The sequence below is a fragment of the Acinonyx jubatus genome, chromosome D3 (genome assembly GCF_027475565.1).
Source record: "Acinonyx jubatus isolate Ajub_Pintada_27869175 chromosome D3, VMU_Ajub_asm_v1.0, whole genome shotgun sequence".
Classification (NCBI taxonomy): domain Eukaryota; kingdom Metazoa; phylum Chordata; class Mammalia; order Carnivora; family Felidae; genus Acinonyx; species Acinonyx jubatus.
Window position 1 is genome coordinate 87,663,819 of NC_069392.1, and position 17,868 is coordinate 87,681,686.

Here is a 17,868-nt window from a genome sequence, read left to right on the forward strand (position 1 = left end):
CTTATCTGACTTCTAGCCCGTGAGTTCTTGGGAGCGCAACAAGTTAGGCAGACCGGTGGTATCCACTCTGTGCTCTGCACAAGAGGGAGAGGGAGGGGCAGAAGAGGTCCTAATTTGGAAAACTCTGCAACACCCTCCCCCTTTAATCAGAGAATTCTGCCTGTGCAATACATTTTGGTACTTCTGTTGAAAGTACTATTTAAGCAAAGATCTCCACGACGGAAAAGCTCCACCTCCACTGACCCAGCTCTCACGTAGTAATAAGAGGTGAAACACGATCTCCTAATTGTATTAGTTTCCTAGGGCTGTCTTAACAAACTACCTCCAAATAGGTGTCTTAAAACAACAGACTTGTTGTCTTAAAGTCCTAGAGGCCGAGAGTCCAAAATCAAGGTGTTGGGAGGGCCATGCTCCGTCCAAAGTCTCTAGGGAAGAACACTTCCTTGCGTCTTCCAGCTTCTGGTGGCTGCTGACAATCCTCAGTGTCCCTTAGCTTGTGGCAACTAAGATGACTAACTCTAACCTTTCTTCCGTCTTTACCCGGCCACCTCCCCAGTGTGTGTGTATCTCATAAGGACGTCAGTCGCATTTGCCTTAGGATTCACCCTAACCTACTATGTCCTCATCTAATTACATCTGTAAAGACCCTATTTCCAAATAAAATCAGATCCTGAGTTCTGGGCGGACATGAATTTGGAGGGCACCACTCAACATAATACACAATTTTTAAACATACACATTTCAAAATGATTTAAAAGCACTCCTTATTTTAAGTGGTTAACTTCTTATGATTCTATACCAACCTGTATTACATACTCAAAGATCGAATATCTTTAGTGGACAGAAGTTTCTAACACAACAGCTTTAAGTAAAAGGAATTTCTATTACCCCGCCATCAAATAGTACTATCTGCCTGTATTTACCAGCCGGTGACCCTCAGACCTCTGCCAGTATGAAAAGTCACACCAAGAAGTCTGAAGGCCTATTTACACACACTGTGTGAAGACTGAGAAATGCTTCTTTACCTTCAATGAATACTGCTGGGGCCACTCAAATACAAATTTGTTTAAAAGCATTAGTAAATTGATAACAGCTTTTTACCATACATATGTCTTCAATCAAAAAATGTCAAAAAAATAAAACAAAATCTATTACCCTAGGTCCTTTCCAAGGGAATTGAAGAAAAGTAAATTAATATGCTGTATCTATCCATTTCAATCTAGCAAATTGGCAAGGACCAAATAAATGAGAACATCTCATTCACTGCTGGAAGCATAAATTGGCACAAACAGTATGAAAAGCCAAATCTGGTAGTGTTCATTAAGATCTTTAAAAGGCACATGTATTTTTTTAAGCCAGGAATTTCACTTGTACGAATACATCCCAAAGCAAGTAAATGAGCCCAAAAATGCTACTCAACAAAGCCCATCTCAGAGTTGCCTGCACTGAAATACTTCCAGAAACTGTACAGAGATTGGTTAAATAGCATGGCCTCCATACAGTTAACAATGTCCAGACAATTAAAATGGACAGTTTCAACACAGGTGAAAGTGTCTGAGATAGAAATAGGCTCACAGTGCCTTCCAGACGTCTGCACGGCCTGTCCCCTCAGCCCCTTCCAGTATTCACACACACGTCACCATTTCCCTGAGAACTCCTTTGGCCGTGCTGTCTAAAATCCCAATCCAGGGGTGCCTGGGTGGCTCGGTTGGTTGAGTGTCTGGACTCTTGATTTCGGCTCAGGTCAGGATCCCAAGGTCATGGGATCGAGCCCCACATCCTGGAGCCTGCGAGTCTGCTTGAGATATTCTCGGTCTCCCTCTGCCCCTCTCTGCCCGTGTCTCTCCCCCACTGTGTCTCTCCCTCTCAAAAAAACAAAATAAAAAACTCCAATCCATACTACACACACACGTACACTTCAGGCCCCCTCCTGATTTTTTTCCCTTGGCACATAACACCACCCAGCACTACGCATTTTACTTATCCACTCTGCTCATTATCACTGGAATTGTAAGCTCCATATTGGCAGGTCTTTTGTATAAGTTTTGTTCACTACCGATGCTTCAGCTCCCACAACATGCCTGGCATACAGAAGGTATCTACCTGCTAAATTAACAACATATCAATTTTAAAAAATCAGGTTATATCAAGATACACTACATAATCATATTTTTCATATTTCTCTCTTAAAAGTAAACACACACAAAGAAAAAAGGTCTGGAAGGAAAGACAAAATGGCATTAACCAGTAATAAGTATGACTCAAGGATTACAAGGTTTTGAGGTGGTGGTTGATTTTTTTCTTAAGTTTATTTATTCTGAGAGAAAGAGAGATCATGAGTGGGGCGGGGGGCAGACAGAGGAGAGAGAGAATCCCAAGCAGGCTCCTGGCTGTCAATGCAGAGCTGGATGTGGAGCTCAACGAAGGGCTCGATCCCATGACCCTAGGATCATGACCTGATCCAACATCAGTCAGAAGCTTAACAGACTGAGCCACCCAGGTGCCTCTGGTGGTGGTTGTTTTTAAATGGGGGCTAGAGAATTGAAGGACTAGAACTCTGTGTATCAATATTTCTTAATGTATTGAATATGCAATAAATTATGGGATTTTTGTTTTTTTAATTTCAAAACTGAGAATCCCATAAGAAGGAGGTTTGGAATCACAGCACAACCTTTTAGGCAGAAGCAGTGGTTCTCACAGGCATTCATACCATTCTGGAGTACCAGCTGCCCTGAAATCTGGGGGGCACAGCCTACAGAAAGCTCACAAATGCTTTCCAGTCTCTTATTTGATCTCAAAAATTAATGCAAATGTTGCATTCCATTGGATAACTTATCTGTTGTCATCTAATTATACAAATGCATTATAGTACTTACCAGTTACATTACTTAACATTTTTCCCCAAAGCCACTGCATTCATTTTACATGTCAGAAGGATGCCCCATGCATCCCCTGCCCACTGGCACCTGTCTGAGAAGTACAGTCTGTCTGTTGCTGTTTTGCTTTTCCATAATTAAAAGAGATCTCAAGAGTCCCTATTTCACAAATCAGAAGACTATGGTTCTAACAAGGCAATCACAGTGACTCATTTAAGGTCCCAAGCTAGAGGCCCTCATCTCCTGGCTGTCCTTCCAGAGCTCATCCTACCATATTACATTCTACATCTTATCGGTATGGCTTTTGGCGTTACTGAAAGCACATCTCCATTTCTCCATAAAATAAACCAACTGCACATTTTTAAGGCTCGCACAATTAACAAATCTGTAAGTTCCATGCATGTCCTCAGGTAGACCTATAGGTCTACAAAATTAAGTGCACACTTAGCTGATATAATTAGTAAGATGACATTTAGTTTAAAAAGTTTTCAAGTAATACATTTGAAAATTTTACCCTCTAAAAAAAAAAAAGGAAGAAAATTAACCTCTGAGCCTCACTGTGATATTTGATAAACCAAAACAAATTAGATCAAATAGAAATTAAGCCAACCTGATATGCTTTCTGCTACATTTCTTACAGTCTATGACATTTACAAATGTTCACATTTTGTGTTAAAAAGGGAACCACTGAGGGGCACCTGGGTGGCTCAGTCAATTAAGTGTCGGACTCTTGATTTCTGCTCAGGTCATGATCTTGTGGTTCATTAGATCGAGCCCTGCATCAGGCTCCACACTGACAGCACAGAGCCTGCTTGGGCTTCTCTCTTTCCCTCTCTGCCCCTCCCTGCCCCCAAAATAAATAAACATTAAAAAAAAAACTCTTTAAAAGGGAACCACGGATTTCTTATAAAATCTAACTTTTCTGCATTGATACAATAAAAATAACCACCTACTTAGACCATCCACAGTCATTCTGATTTTTTCTTTTCCATAAAGAATGTGTACCTCACCAAATCACAGGCTGACATGCAGGCTCCCATGCCAGGCACTCTAATTACATCATTTCACCAGGAAGTTCATTCAACTTACAAAGTAACAGAAGATTCATCACATAAAAATCATTCGGCTGCCCACCAGCAGAGCTCTATATATAAAGACTAATTTTTGTAATAGTGGCAAATTGATTTAAAGTTCAAGCTTCCTACTTAAATGTCAGTTTTCCTCTCCTGCATAACAGAAGTTTTGAAGGCACTGTCACCACTTTAATTGTCACCAGGCTTGGGGTACGCCTAGCATCGCAGCTATTCTCAAGAACCAACCATCACCATAATACTAAGATTCAGAGCACCACTTCAGAAACCAGGGTGAGTGGGTAATGGACCCTAGGAGGAAAATGGGACATAGTCTCGGAGATTTAGAGAAACAAAAAAGTAACTTAACTTGTTGAAGTGTGAAGGAAGAGAATCATTTTTTATGCTTAAACATAGACATTTGGTTTATTAGAAGCATAATATGGATGAATTTTTATATTGTACAAATCATGAAGACTTGCAAGCAAAAAGAATTCTCAAGAATGCAAATTGTTCTTTGTATTGTCCCTCCACCTGGCAAACTAACTGGGATGATGGGCACAAAGCTAGGAAGGAACCACTCACCATAAAATACAAAGGATCTAATAAGGTACCATGATAGCATGTTGGTACCTGTGACATACTGGAGCATTCACTGTGAAGTGAAGCATTGCCCTTGGAATTAAGCTAAAGCTCCTCATGCAAGGTAGCTCCACCCCCTGCTTCCTGCCCCCTCTCCTGCCATCTGTCGTGGTGGAAGAAGACCACCCTTCAGATCCAGGGTACCCAAGAGGCATGGAGGAGAGACAGGTCCCTAGACACTGGAACAAGAATAGCACAAGCCCAGCACTTAGGGAAAACGGGATTAGGAGCTGAGCACCCAGGGGTGGCTATCTATAGGCATCCCTTCAGGGTTGGCTTAGAAACGCAGATTTGGCCTTGAAGTCTGCCGTGCAGAAACTTCTGCCCCAGGAAAAGATGCGTCTGGACCAACCCGCCCGCCAGAACTATCTGCTTAGGGGTTGTGCCCTCCACTCACGAATTGGGGACGGGACAGAAAATGGGTAGCGTTTTGCTCAGTAGACTCTACCTCTCTAACTTACAGATTCCTAAAAAGGACTCTAGGTGATTTCCGGCCACGGAAGATGCGAGCGACTTTGGGGGAGCGTTCTGGAAGGCTGCAGTCGAGGCGGCCCGCAGGTGCAGAGGGAACGCTGCCCTCTCGGCGGCTTGCAGGTGCGGACCAGCGAAGTGCACCTGCCCTCCCAGGCGGAACGCATCCGCGCCAAGCGCCGCTCAAGGGCTCCCTGTTCCTCACACTGCCTAGAATTCAGTGAAGGAGGAATAACGTCTCCGGGGGAAACTGGTCTACTTGTATCAGGACTTAGGGTAACCCCACGTTTCCAAGTTGAAGAGATTTCCTCCCGCGGTTTTTCAGACCTTTCCCGCACTAAAAAGAGCCGCGCGACGCGCCGCAGCCGAACGAATGAAAACAGGGGGGTAGGGTGGCAGAGCAGAGACCCGACCCACGGCCCCGCGAGAGTCACCTGAACCCGGCGGGCCCGGGGGCCGCGCCGACGCCGCCAGGCGGCAAACGCAGCGCCTGGAGCCCGCGCCAGTGCTGTTGCAGTAGCCGGCCGCGTCCCGTCGCCATGGAGACTCCACAGACACGCCAGAGGCGGAGTGGCAGCTGGAGGGAGGAACGCACCGCCCCGCGCCACGCCCACTCGACGCCGGCACGCTCTCCGCCGCGCGTGCGCAAGGACGGTTGGCGGTACGGCCTTTACGCCGGCTCCCGGAGCCGTTCTAGAAATTTCTGGGGCCCTGCTTCTTCCCACACCCGATGGCCTGATGGTGAGGACGCTGCGCGGCAAGCGGCCTTTGAGTTTCGGGCACTGGCGTTGGGCACTGCGGCCGCCGGGTCCCTCCCCACCTGCTGGGTCTGGGGAAATTTGTGCTTCCTGTCTGGTTTCCTTGGTTAGAAACTCAAACGCAAAGGCTAAGGAACGGCAAGGCCACGGTCAGACTGAGAATTTACCAGTTTACACGGTTCTCTCTAGAGAGTTGCAAGAACACCCAGTTTGTAATCGCTAATTTCTTTCTTGGCACTTGTACGAACCGCCCCGCCCACCCCTACCGGCCCAAATACGAGCAGCGCATGCGCAGGGAACTCTGGGAGGTGGCGAAAAGGCCGGCACTGGCTCTGGCCGCCTTGCACTGTGGGAGTTGTAGTCCTGGCGCCTTTCCCCCTTGCGGTAACTCGGTGAGGAGTGAGGTCTTCGGACTACTATTCCCAGGACTCCCCGAGGCTTCCCAGCTTCCTTTGCAAAGGCATGGCGGGTAGAGTGTGACTGTCAGTATGGAAGGTAATTAAAGTGTTTTAATTCCAGCAAAAAGAGCACCGACGAGAAGAGGAGGTGGACGCAACTTCTTTTGGGAGCTAACGTTTTTGCCGAACACGCCATGCAGAATTAGCGGTGTGAATGTGTAGACCTGAGTACACTCCGGCGGGGTGTGTATTGTGCGGTGAAACTTTGCTGTTCGTAGTTGTCACGTTTCCAAAGCGGAGCGGTTTTCTGTGAACATGATTTGTACCTTTTTACGAGCTGTACAGTGTGCGGAGAAGCTGCGCAGGTCCTCCGGGAAGCGGCTGTTTCTGCCACACTTAGTGCTTAACAAAGCTTGCTTGAAGACTGCGCCCACTTTGAGCTGGGGTCTGCGAGAGCCAAAGAAAACGGTGCGCCCTAAATGTGCCCCTGACGTCACCCAGAAAACCATCTGGACGCAGGGGCAGAGCCCCCCGAGAGCAAAAGAGGACAGCAGCAAGCAGGTGTCTGTGCACAGAGAGACCGGGGAGACCATCGTCTCAACGTCACAGAAAGGTAACAGCAATGGTCGGTCTTTCAACTAACGAGCCGAGAGCCAGGAGTGTCTTATTGCACGAATTCGGTGCCAAAGCTAGAAGAACAGTTCACACGAATTAAAGGCTAGAGCCTTCAACACAGTTGAGAATTTGAGAATATAGGTCTACAATTTTCTTCACAGACTTGAACTCAGATTTGCAAGTTGATTTTGACATAACTTTGTTGAATTATGGCTAAAAATTTTCAGCTTTTATTAGTTTTAGTGTGGAGCTGTAAAACTTAACCATTGTTGGGTGTAAGTAAGTAGATTTCACAGATGTCGTTTCATCTCACTTGAGTGTCCTATTCGCTCTTTCAGACAAACATTAGCTCTTCATGTATGAGGCACACTTCCTCAATTTCCACGAGTGAACGTTAAAACCGAAGTTTCCTCATCCTAATTGTGTGATACCCAGGTCCGTGCTCTTTAGAAAAGCCATTCACAAGTATTTCCTGAGCTTCCGTTTTCCATGCTTAACACTTGAGTGGATGCTCACGGGTGTGCCAGGAACTCCTATACACAAATAGGTTAGCACTTAATGAGGAAGAGAATGGATAAAAACAGTGAAAACAGTAATTGTGCCACAAAGAGAGTACCTGGAAGTATATGATACAGAGTAATTGGGTAGAATAAATAAAGGAGCTACTACCGAGTCATAATCCTAGGGCTTAGCTCACGTAGGTCAACTCAACACTGCTCTTGAATGCCTGCTGTGCCCAGATACTGAGTTAGACTCTTTCTGCTACAGAGTTAAACATGTTCAAAACATCATTTACCAGCAGGTGACACGGGAAGTAATAGGACGTATTTAATAGGAAAGGCGAAATGTAATTCTGTCAGGGAAAGTCAGAGAAGTTTTCACAGATGAGGTAATGAATTTAATTTTTATTTCTTCATTTTACAAGTAATTTGTAGAAAAAATAAGTAGGAAGGAAAGAGGAAGGAGGAAGGAAGATTGATCGATGTCCTTCAGACGCCCATGATCATACCATGCAAACATGACTACTGTTAATATTTATGTCATTTCGATGCATATACTTTTTAACAACATTAACAGAAAAACTTAACTGGATCCTACCCGTTGTTTTGCAGTCTGCTGAATATGTAAAACAGGTAATCATTCCTTCATAATAGCCTGAACAGGGTTGTGAGGGGTGATTAAAAGTTGAGCATGAAGGAACAGCCCGCATGCAGAGGACAAAGGCATAGACCTGTTCCAACAGCATGTGTCAGGTCGTCTGGCTCCAGCGACCGTACTGCTTACACTGCAGTTGGGTCCTGCTGCAGAGTCCGGTCCTGATCTGGACCCCATTCAAAGGTGACAGTCTTCCTGATGACTCGGTGAATGAGTGGGAGCAGCATTCCCAAACGCGGAATGTGCTGCACCTAGAGTCCAAAGGGACCTGTCACACGTTGTGGTAGGACATATGGGATGCAGTGGTTTATTTGGGATAGGGGGTCTCAACATGCCCCATAGAGTGAACCCCTAAGACTTTTGTTTGTGTGGTTGGTGAGCCCTGGATCTATTTTTGAGGCTAATCCCCCCCCACACACGGTACATGTGTTTTCAAGCTTCGCAACACATGTCCCCCTTACTACTTTTGTCTCTAATATAATGGCATAGATAGAATGGATAAATGTGATGTTATGCAGAATGTCCAAACAGCATTGTCCAAATAAAACTTTATGCACTGATGGAAATATTCCAGATGTATGCTGTCTCAGTATGGTGGCCAACGGCCACACGTGGCTATTCAGCTCTTAAAATGTCGTTAGTGTGATTGAAGAACTGAATGTTTATTTAATTTTAAGTTAACTTGATTTTAAAATTAAACTCAAATAGCCATGTGTGGTGTGTGGTTACTGTACAGGACAGCCAAAATCCAGAAGGTCCAGGTCCCTTAAAACTACACTGTAACAGAGTAAGAGACCTAACAAATCCTAGGCAAGACCGTACATATACATGTTATTACCTGGTTCGTGTTATTGCAGACTGCTACCGCTGCTTCCTCTCAGTAGAGTTGGAAACGAAGGCCTTCTCCAGATCAGTGGCCAAAGCCATGAGTCTGTTAACGTGCTCCTGTAAGGTTACCATATCTGGCATTGCATCTGTATTGGGATGACTACGTGGTTGAATTTCTAGTGGGTCACTGTCCTACTCCAGGTTCTGCCTGATTTTTATAAGGGGCAGACTGGTAAGTTACATGGGAATACGTTGGTGACCACCGCCTCTGTATCTTTGGGTCTTCTTAAGGTAGCACTATGGCTGACGCTCCCCCATGGATGTAATACTGTTTTGGATTTACTGTCTCCGTCTGGGGAGGGGCAGGGGGAGTGCAGTTTCAGAGGCTCCCATTCAGCTTTTCCCATTATGGTAGCTTTCAACCCACCCCCAGAGGAACCAAAGTAGGAATTGTTGTTGTCAATTACAAGTATATCCATTCAGTTTACACACTGGAAATAAATGATAACCAAATAAATCTGTGGACCCAGCTGTGAGCCTATTACAAGTCACACTCCATATTACATGGCCACTATGTAAACCTAAAAGAGGCGCCATGTGACTTTGGGTCCAGGGGTGTCACTGTCATCTCAGACTCTGTCCAACAGACCCTGAAATGTTTGGGTGTTCCCCTTCTTCCAGTGTATGCTTACCAAGTTGACGACTATAGGGCTCTTTGGTGAAGGCCCAGGGAATCCTATGTATGTGGTCAGGTCCCTCCTAGTGGGAGTCTGGGTAAGTTTCAGGTGCTCAGGTCCAGAAACTGAGCCAGTCCTCATGACTTTGCGTCGGGGCATCTGCCTTCAGCTTCCTGGTCACCCATAATTAATTCCTTAGGATTGTGCAGATTGATTGATGTCCTTGTCAGCTGCCCGTCAGTCTTGCCCTTGGGAACACCAAGTTGCAGTGGCATCACCAGGCCGGACACCCCTGGCTGCCACCCCACCCTTGCCATTCATTGTGGTGGTGGCACCCACCTGGCTTCTGATGGTTCAAGTGTCACGGCCGACCATCAGGATACCCTGTTCTGTGTCCCCGGGTCCTCTGACAGGACAGTCGGCTGGTGGGTTTCAGCCTTTACTATACCCATCCTAGCATGCCCGTTCTCTGAGCCTTTTCATCCTTTCCTCCACAATTTGCCATTTCACCTCACTTAATGTGGACCATCCTCTCTCCATGTTTCCAAGAGCATAGAACCTAACTGCATCAGCTTCCGGGGTGCTTGCCAGACTTCAGTTCGTGACCACAGAAGAGTGTTCCCGTGTTGACCAACTCTCACTAGTCTGTTCTGTGTCCCTTCATACTGGCCTCAGGACCCCGTCACCTGTGTGCTCTCTTAGCACCTGCCGGTGGGGCCTCCAGCTCCCTCTGGTCATGGTCCTTTCCTCCTTCCTCCCAGTTATGCTGTAACCTGGCCAGAGCACATGTCTTGCTAAATGGAAGCCCCCACCTACTCTTAAAGGAGGAGAAAGAGCTGATGCTTCAAGGCCAAAGGGTTCAGGAGATCCTGAGGACTCAGGATTTTTAAGTGCATCAGCCTAGATGTCCCCACACCAAGCCTCAGCTCCTCTTTCCTCCCACATCAGGACCCGGGACTCGGCATGAAGACCTGTTGGGGTTGAGAGTCCAACCTCTCTGCTTCGCTTTATGCCCTGGGCCTCACAGCTTCTCTGCCCTCTGGGTACAACAGAGGGGCATCGTTTTGCTCCCCAGGAGGCCTCTGCCTTTTTGGCACTTCATCTTCATTGGTAATTATTCTCATCTTCTCTCTTTATCCAGTGCATTGGTGGTCCCCCGACGACAGCCATCCAGTCTGAGTTCATAAGATTGCTTGTTCCCAAAATGTGGTACCAATCCGCATTCTCTTCTACCAGTACCACATCCCAGGTCACCATTGGGGACAGCTGCGAGCGCACCAGCAGCGCATGCAGTCCTGTCGGCTGTGCTCTGCCACCAGGGACAGGGGCCTCGATGCGGCCAGCGGCCACTGGTCCAGCTCCGAAGTCCCAGTTCAGAGCTACTTTCTGGGACCGCTCCTGGTAGCAGGTGCTGTAGGTGGGATTTGCATACAGGAGGCTTGTTGGGAGTGCTCTGAGAACACATCTGTGAAGGTATGAGAAGCAGGATGACCCAGAGGGACAAGTTGGGTCACATATTTGCCTAGTCCCCGGGGAGCCCTGGGACTGGACTGGCACATCACAGTCCTTCCCTCTTCAGGTGTGGGGGCTGCACCTTTTACTTCAGCACCAGCCAAGCATCGGGTGTGAGAACGGCCCTGACCCTGGTGAGAGGGCGCCTTCCAGATGAAGGAATTGCCTAGTGGGGAGCTTGGCTGAGGGAATCAGGAGGCTCAGTCCTGAGGGGAGGATCAGGGTGGCTCACCGCAGCACCCTGTGGTGGGGGGGGTAGAGAATCACAGGAAGGTGGGCAAGGAGCAGCTTGTGTTGAAGACAGCTGTGAAATGATGCTGAAACAGACTCGGAAAATGTGTAGACTGTGGATAATAGCTTTGCACACGGTAGATCCACAACAGATGTTTGTGGCTGCATAAATAGAGAAGATGGCCTTCCAGGTGCCCTGAGCAAGACTGGTGTGATGTTGGATGGGCAGTCAGGATTCAGGTGTTGGGGCCAGAGGCCTGATCTGGGAACAGGGACTAATACGACAACTTACAGTATAGCCATTAGTGTGTCCTCAACTTGGGGCTGGCACACACCTGGCAGTTAACATTTGTTAAGTATCTTTTGTGACCTTAATAAAATGAGAAGTTCTCACTGTTGGCCTCTCTACACCCGAGGACGTGGACTGTGGGCCGACAGCGATTGTGGGGATCAAGCCATGACTTAGGTTTGGGCCGATGCAGTCTTTTTATTTTTTGAATCCCCTCTTTGTGGTTAGGAACCTGTACTGGAGGAGTTGAGGATGACTCTTTGCTAGAGTGCTTTTAAATAAGTTTCATTTTGTGGAAGTAATAGAAGCTCAGTGTACAGAAGGGGAACTTGGAGAAAACAATAGCAACAACCACTGTTAACATTTTGTTTTTCTGAAAAGTCTGTAAATTTATATTCCAGAAATCTGTGTTCTTACTGCAGCCAATAAATTAACTTATAGATAGAACATCGGGCCGTGAGTCACGTTTTCAGCACCAGTGAAGAAGGTGCATTTGTGACTGTAATGGTAAAACAGCTCAAACGTGTAGATCCTTCCATCAGCGCATGCAAATACGTGCACGTGTGTGCCGCGTCCCATGGTGACACCTTGGATTCGTTTCGCTCTCAGAGCTTCCGGTTAGTCCACACACTCATCTTTATCAGCATTGAAAACACAAAGTGCAGTATCTGTGCAGATTCCCCATTTTCTAAGTCATTTGATACACAAATCTGTGTGGCCGGGCGAGTTCCTGTTGGCAAATCCTGTTCTGGGTTTATCGTGCGTGGCCAGGAGAGGAGGTGGCCCGCCCACCGGGCGGGAACGTGGCCGTGAAGAGCCAAGACCAAGTTTGAGGCCTTGGACCGCCGCCCACAAAGCAGACACTTGCCTTGGTCTGCGAACAGCACAACGTGTCCAGGGTTGCCTAACCTGTTCCAGCCGAGGGCCTGGATCACTTGGGAAAGTAAGGAGGCAAATTTTATAATGCAACAAATGCAATAAAAGTACGGATTCCTGGGTCCAGAATTCTGCCGAGGTTCTTTTGAAAACTTTGCTCAGGTGGTTCGGCTTCCCAGAACCAGGATCCTGCGCCCCAGAACACAGGCAGGGGTCCCGCGTGTGGGCTCATCCCCCGAAAGTGCTGGAGCAGGAGCTCACAGGGCGCATGCGTAACTGGGCGGTGCTTTCTCGTTACAGTGAAGGAAGCTGGGAGAGATTTTACCTACCTGGTGGTGGTTCTTATTGGAATCGGCATCACAGGTCAGACACAGCAAGTAGAACACCCCCAAAATTGTTATGACTCCTCCTTTGTCTTGCTCTTGCTTTGCCTGATCTCCTTTCTCTACAATTTTCAGGTGGCCTGTTTTACACGATTTTCAGAGAACTGTTTTCTTCGTCCAGTCCTAATAAGATCTATGGGAAAGCCTTAGAAAAATGCAGATCACATCCAGAGGTGAGTCCTCGGGATCGAGTTACACATGCTCTGAGGATGCTGAGAAAACTTCGGTGGGTGGAAGTGGGCGGAACCCACTTTGGTTCTGAGGCTAGTGGTGGTTGTGTGATAACAAAGGCATAATGGTTGGATGGTGATTGTTTTTAGCTCTCTGTTCCATACTTGACATGCTTCAAGACCTCCGTCGCCCAAAGGCCTGTAGGGGGATTTCATCCTAATTATGCAAGAGAGGCACTTTACTAGTTGCCAGTAGACATTAAGTGCTTAGACCTTTAAACTCACGTGACGTTTCTAGTCTTTTAAAAAGCCTGATTCACGACCTCCTGATCCTAAGAATTATTGACCCTTGGGCACATTAGACACCAGGCACTAGGCTCAGCGTGTCTTTCTTGGATCTCACAAAAACCATGTGTGTTAGATAGTATTCTGCTGTTTGCAGAAGGGGAGACCCACACTTCGGAGATCAGGTAGTCCCACTGAGATCGCTGAGCAGGAAGTGGGCCGATCAGGACCTGAGCCCAAGTTTATCTGACTCCAAAGCCTGTGCACTTAAGCACAGCCTGTAAAGCATTCCTGGAGGCGGCCGACGTGTGGAAAAGTTGCCTCGATTCTGTTACGGGTCCTGTCCAGAAAGAGGGCTTTCTGTGGTGCTTTCCAGTCACAGATAGAAAGCCTGTGAAGTGCCCGATTTCCTACCCCCCTGGATGGAAAGCTTCAGCATTGAAAAATACTGCTCACTGAAATCTTAGTCCTCGTCCTGGGAAGGAAGATGGCAGATGGCACCATAACCACCGGGGTGGTTTTGTGCACAAACCCGGGAGTGATGCCCGAGATAGACCACGCACTGCCCAGTGAGGGGACACATGTGAGGCCACCCTGACCGGTTTCCCTGGGGCCCCCCTCCGCTCGCTCCACCGGTTTTCCAGTCCTGTCAGGGAGAAGACCTCAGGCTAACGGTCTCTGGCATCTTTCTCTTAAATCTGTGGATTTCTTGTAGTTGGACTCTGGGCCTGTGAGAACGGTGGAGGAGGAGGCAGGGAGACCCAGCGCTGAGTAAGTGGAAAAGCAGCAGGGAGTACAGAACATTCCAGTTGTAGTTCTTTCTTTGGAAAGGCTCCAAAGTATTTGCACCTTAAATTCAGTAAAAACTACGTTTCCATGTGATTGTGAGTTTTCCCTTCAGAATCACTTTCATGCCTCTGGGTCTGGTTTGTTGTAAACAGATCGTTGTTAGGGTTTCCCCTGCTCTCCTCAAGTGAGGAGGCAGCTACCATTTCGTAAACACCAGAATCCTTTGGATTTTTCTCAGAACAGCTGTTCACGTAGGTCTTTGTCAAAAGCAAAGTGGTGAAGCGAACGTCCACGTAGCTGCCAAAACCTGTACTTGTTTTATTTCACTGTGTTTAGTGACTCAAGAAATGTTTTGTCCTTGTAGCTTTTAGTATTAGACCCCGTTAGATAAATGTCACTAAAAACGTCCAACCATTTGAACACTTCGTGGTGTTTGGATTTTCTGCGGGAAGAAAGAACAATGTGGCTTCGGCCTCCACTGCTCTGCAACTACAGGTCACACGGTGAAGTCCCGTTTCCCTCTCTTTGTGGGAGGGTTTTGCATAATTTCATTTTTTCCCGTGTTCTCGTTGGAGTTGTCATTTTGAAAGGGTCGCAGGTTTAATGATTTTTTTTTTCTCAAAACTGACTTGATTTGTCAAAAACTGTTTCCCTGGGAAGCTTACAAGAAGGCGCCCTTACAGAGCCGGTGTGTCCCACAGGTGATCAGTGTCTTTGGTGAGCCGGTGAAGGGCTACGGGGAGGCGACCCGCCGCGGGCGAAGGCAGCACGTCAGGTACCGCGGGTCGCTCGTATGGGCAGAGCTCGGGTGAGTTCTAGATGCAGGCCATTCAGGCCGTGCTCTTTCATCTTCCCGGCAGTTTCATTGAGTACGTCAAGGATGGGCTGAAACACATGCGTGTGAAGTTCTACATCCAGGGCTCCGAGCCTGGGAAGCAAGGAACAGTGCATCTCGAAGTGAAAGAGGTGTGGGGACTCAGGGCTCGGATGCAGCGGGACGTAGGCGCTGGGGAGAGAACTAACACCTGGAAATATGTTTGTTTTTCAGAACCCAGAAAGTGGCGAATATGAATTTCGATACATATTTGTTGAACTTGAGTCCTTCCCTGGAAGAACTATTGTCATCGAAGACAATCGATCCTGAGGGGATCGTGGGACTCAGGCACACGCGGCTTCCGGGGGGGGGATGTGGAACCCCGCACACCCGCAGGCTGGTCTCCCCACTCTCCTCCCGAGTCTGCAGAGTAAGACAGGAAAGAACACACGGCTCATAAAAGTGAGTGTAAGGGTAGTAATTGCATTTAGACACACTGAAGTGGCGATTTTCCTGTAGACGGCAAAATCATGAAATGGAACGTATTTTACGTTCTCTCTGAATCGATCGTGGACAGTGTTTCTGCTCTAGTGAACATCATCTTTCACGATAAGAGATTTTTGTTATTAAATGCTTTATACCATGTAAATGAGGAAAACGAGTTCAGTATTTTATGCTTTTATGTTGCGTAACTATATAAAATCTGTGAAAAGTAACAAAAAGGTGTCAGAAGTAGCTTCCTTCCATATACTTTGGAATCTTGAACACGTGAAAGCATTTGAGGACTGAAGGAAGTTCAGCTCACAGATGCACAAGGTACCCTCTCCAGGATTGCTGTGGAAAGGCTGCACACGCGGCATGGCTTGTAGTAACCTAGTACATGCTGTGCTTTCTCAGCGAGCTGGAACACGGTGTATGCAGTGGGAGGAGCCCACGCCCGCAGACCTGGGGGACTGGCCCTCACCAGGTGCGTGGGCCTGTACAGATGGCACAGCCACGTCAGATCCCACCGTCCTGGCTGGTAGGACGACCGAAGGAGAGGCAGGTGCAGGCACCCAACAACAGATGGCATCATGGAGTGTCCCCACGCCCTTCAGAACATGCACACCTCTTAAATGCCTGAGTATCATGGAGACCAATGAGCAAGCGTGTGTGGAATGCCTTTCTGGGTGATGACGGTTCTGTTTTCTCTGCAGTATATATACGGGCGATCTGGAGACATATTTAGGGGGTAGGAGGACAGGACTTTGCCAGCAAGTGGGTGAAGAGGGCGTTGTCCAGAGTAGCCCTCAGGTCTGCCTGGAGTGAGCACGGGAAGAATTCGGGGAGGGGGTGCACGATAGGAAGTTCCACATCGAGCTTGATGAGCACCTGAGGCAGCCAGGTGGCAGGTCTGGAAGCAACGGAACATTAGGTCTGATGCTCAGGACACTGTCCCGCCTACAGAAGGAACTCGAAAGCCCCGCAGGGAGGAAGCAGCTGAGGCCGATGGGGTGAGGGGGCCGTGTAGGGGGGCATGCGGGGGCAGAGGGGAGGGTGCGTCACCCCACACCCCTGGTTCCCTAGAATTCTTGACCGACACTACCGAAAGGATTTCTGTTTCTGCTTGGAATTTTGAACTTGTTTCATCCTATTTTTCTTTCACTGTTAAAGATGAAAGAAATCTGGGGACCTAGAAAAGGAAGCCAGCGAGGAAACTGTGAAGTGCAGGGAAGAAAAGGGACAAGGATAGAGCAAGGCCCCTGGGGCTGGATTCGGAGCAGAAAAGGAGGGAGGCAGGATGGCAGCCCAGGCAGGGAAGTCTGTGTGGGGGGGAAAGGCGGAGTGTCCCCAGCTGGTCAGCCCAAGTCTGCCAGCAGTTGTCAAAATGCTCAGAGTGGGGTAGGGGGTGAAGGTCTGGAATAGCAACCGGAGGACAGGAGAGGGGACTGAGCAGGGGGTGGTGGCCAAGGTGAGACCAGACCCAGAAAGTGTGTAAGATGGTCCCCTGCACACACATGCGATCCACCAGCTCGGGGACGGACAAGGCCAAGAGCTGGATGCACTAGTATGAGGCCGCTGGGCCACCCGACGAGTGTGAGCCTCACAGGCCATCAGGGAGGCCTTGTCTGCCCAGATGGCAGCTCTCACCGGAAAGCTGCAGTGAGTGACTTCGTGTGGCTTCCGTGCAGCCACGGACCCAGATGGACCACACATGTGGAAGCTGGTCCTCCACCAGGAAGGATCCGTGTTCATCCAACAGCTCTGGGGCGCCTGGTACCCAGGTGGGAATACGGAGTGGGATCTCTGCCTCACACCACACAGGCATCCGATTGGGTAGGTTAACACCTTGCAACTTAGATGGTCCTTGTGACATTTTTGGACAGGATTTCGCAAGACACAAAATTAGAAACCATGATGGAAAAGGGTGATTTTAAGATGAAGAACTTAGAAAAAAAGTAAGCCACTAATGAGAAAACGTTCCGGCACACGAAGCAAAGAAAGCATTACTTTTCAGAACATACTAAGATCTCCCAGCCAGCCAGCGAGCAAGCGAAAAGCAGCAAGCGAGTGCCAAAGCGGGCAGAAGCCCAGGAAGGTTCTCAGCACACAGGAGAACACATCAAGCTAATGAAATTCTGAGAATATTCCGGCCTCACTGAAGAACGTGCAGTGTGGATTACTGGTTTCCATCTGCCAGATTGGTGAAAGAAGGCGATTGGAGCTAGGGAGCTCTTCTCTGCCACTGGGACAGGATCCAACAGCACTTGCTGGGCAGCCTGTGGGCCTTTGGAGGCAATTAGGCCGTGAGGGTGTGGTCCCCAGGAATGGGATTAGCCCCTCTTATAAGAGACCCCAGACAGCTTCCTAGACCTGTCCACCGTCCACCACGTGAGGACAGAGAGAAGTCTGCCCCTCCCTGGGCCCCACAGGCCCCCTGATCTCGCACCTCCAGCCTGCAGGAAGGTGAGCAGTAAACCTGTCCGTCTTTGGACTTTTGTTAGAGCAGCCCGGACGGACTGACAACTCGGCACCGTGTGAGCGGAGGA

General features: G+C 48.3%; 2 protein-coding genes across 4 annotated transcripts in view; one reads left to right on the forward strand and one right to left on the reverse strand.

Moving 5' to 3' along the window:
• Positions 1 to 6,072, reverse strand: part of FBXO15 (F-box protein 15) — a 48,320-nt gene extending 42,248 nt beyond the window's left edge. Inside the window, exon 1 of one of the 3 annotated variants that reach the window (XM_015080424.3) lies at positions 5,494 to 6,070. In XM_015080424.3, the coding sequence (XP_014935910.2) occupies positions 5,494 to 5,600 (107 nt within the window). In that variant the 5' untranslated portion in view covers positions 5,601 to 6,070. Of the gene's footprint in view, positions 1 to 5,493 lie in introns of all 3 variants that reach the window. The other 2 variants (XM_053206038.1, XM_027069181.2) reach the window with 2 other exon arrangements.
• TIMM21 (translocase of inner mitochondrial membrane 21) lies at positions 5,650 to 15,488 on the forward strand. Its single transcript, XM_015080415.3, has 7 exons — positions 5,650 to 5,800; positions 6,337 to 6,828; positions 12,699 to 12,761; positions 12,857 to 12,954; positions 14,727 to 14,800; positions 14,886 to 14,991; positions 15,074 to 15,488. Exons 2-7 carry the CDS (start codon positions 6,531 to 6,533, stop codon positions 15,167 to 15,169), a joined length of 735 nt encoding a protein of 244 aa, XP_014935901.1. The 5' UTR covers positions 5,650 to 5,800; positions 6,337 to 6,530; the 3' UTR covers positions 15,170 to 15,488.
• Positions 15,489 to 17,868: the final 2,380 nt, after the last annotated feature.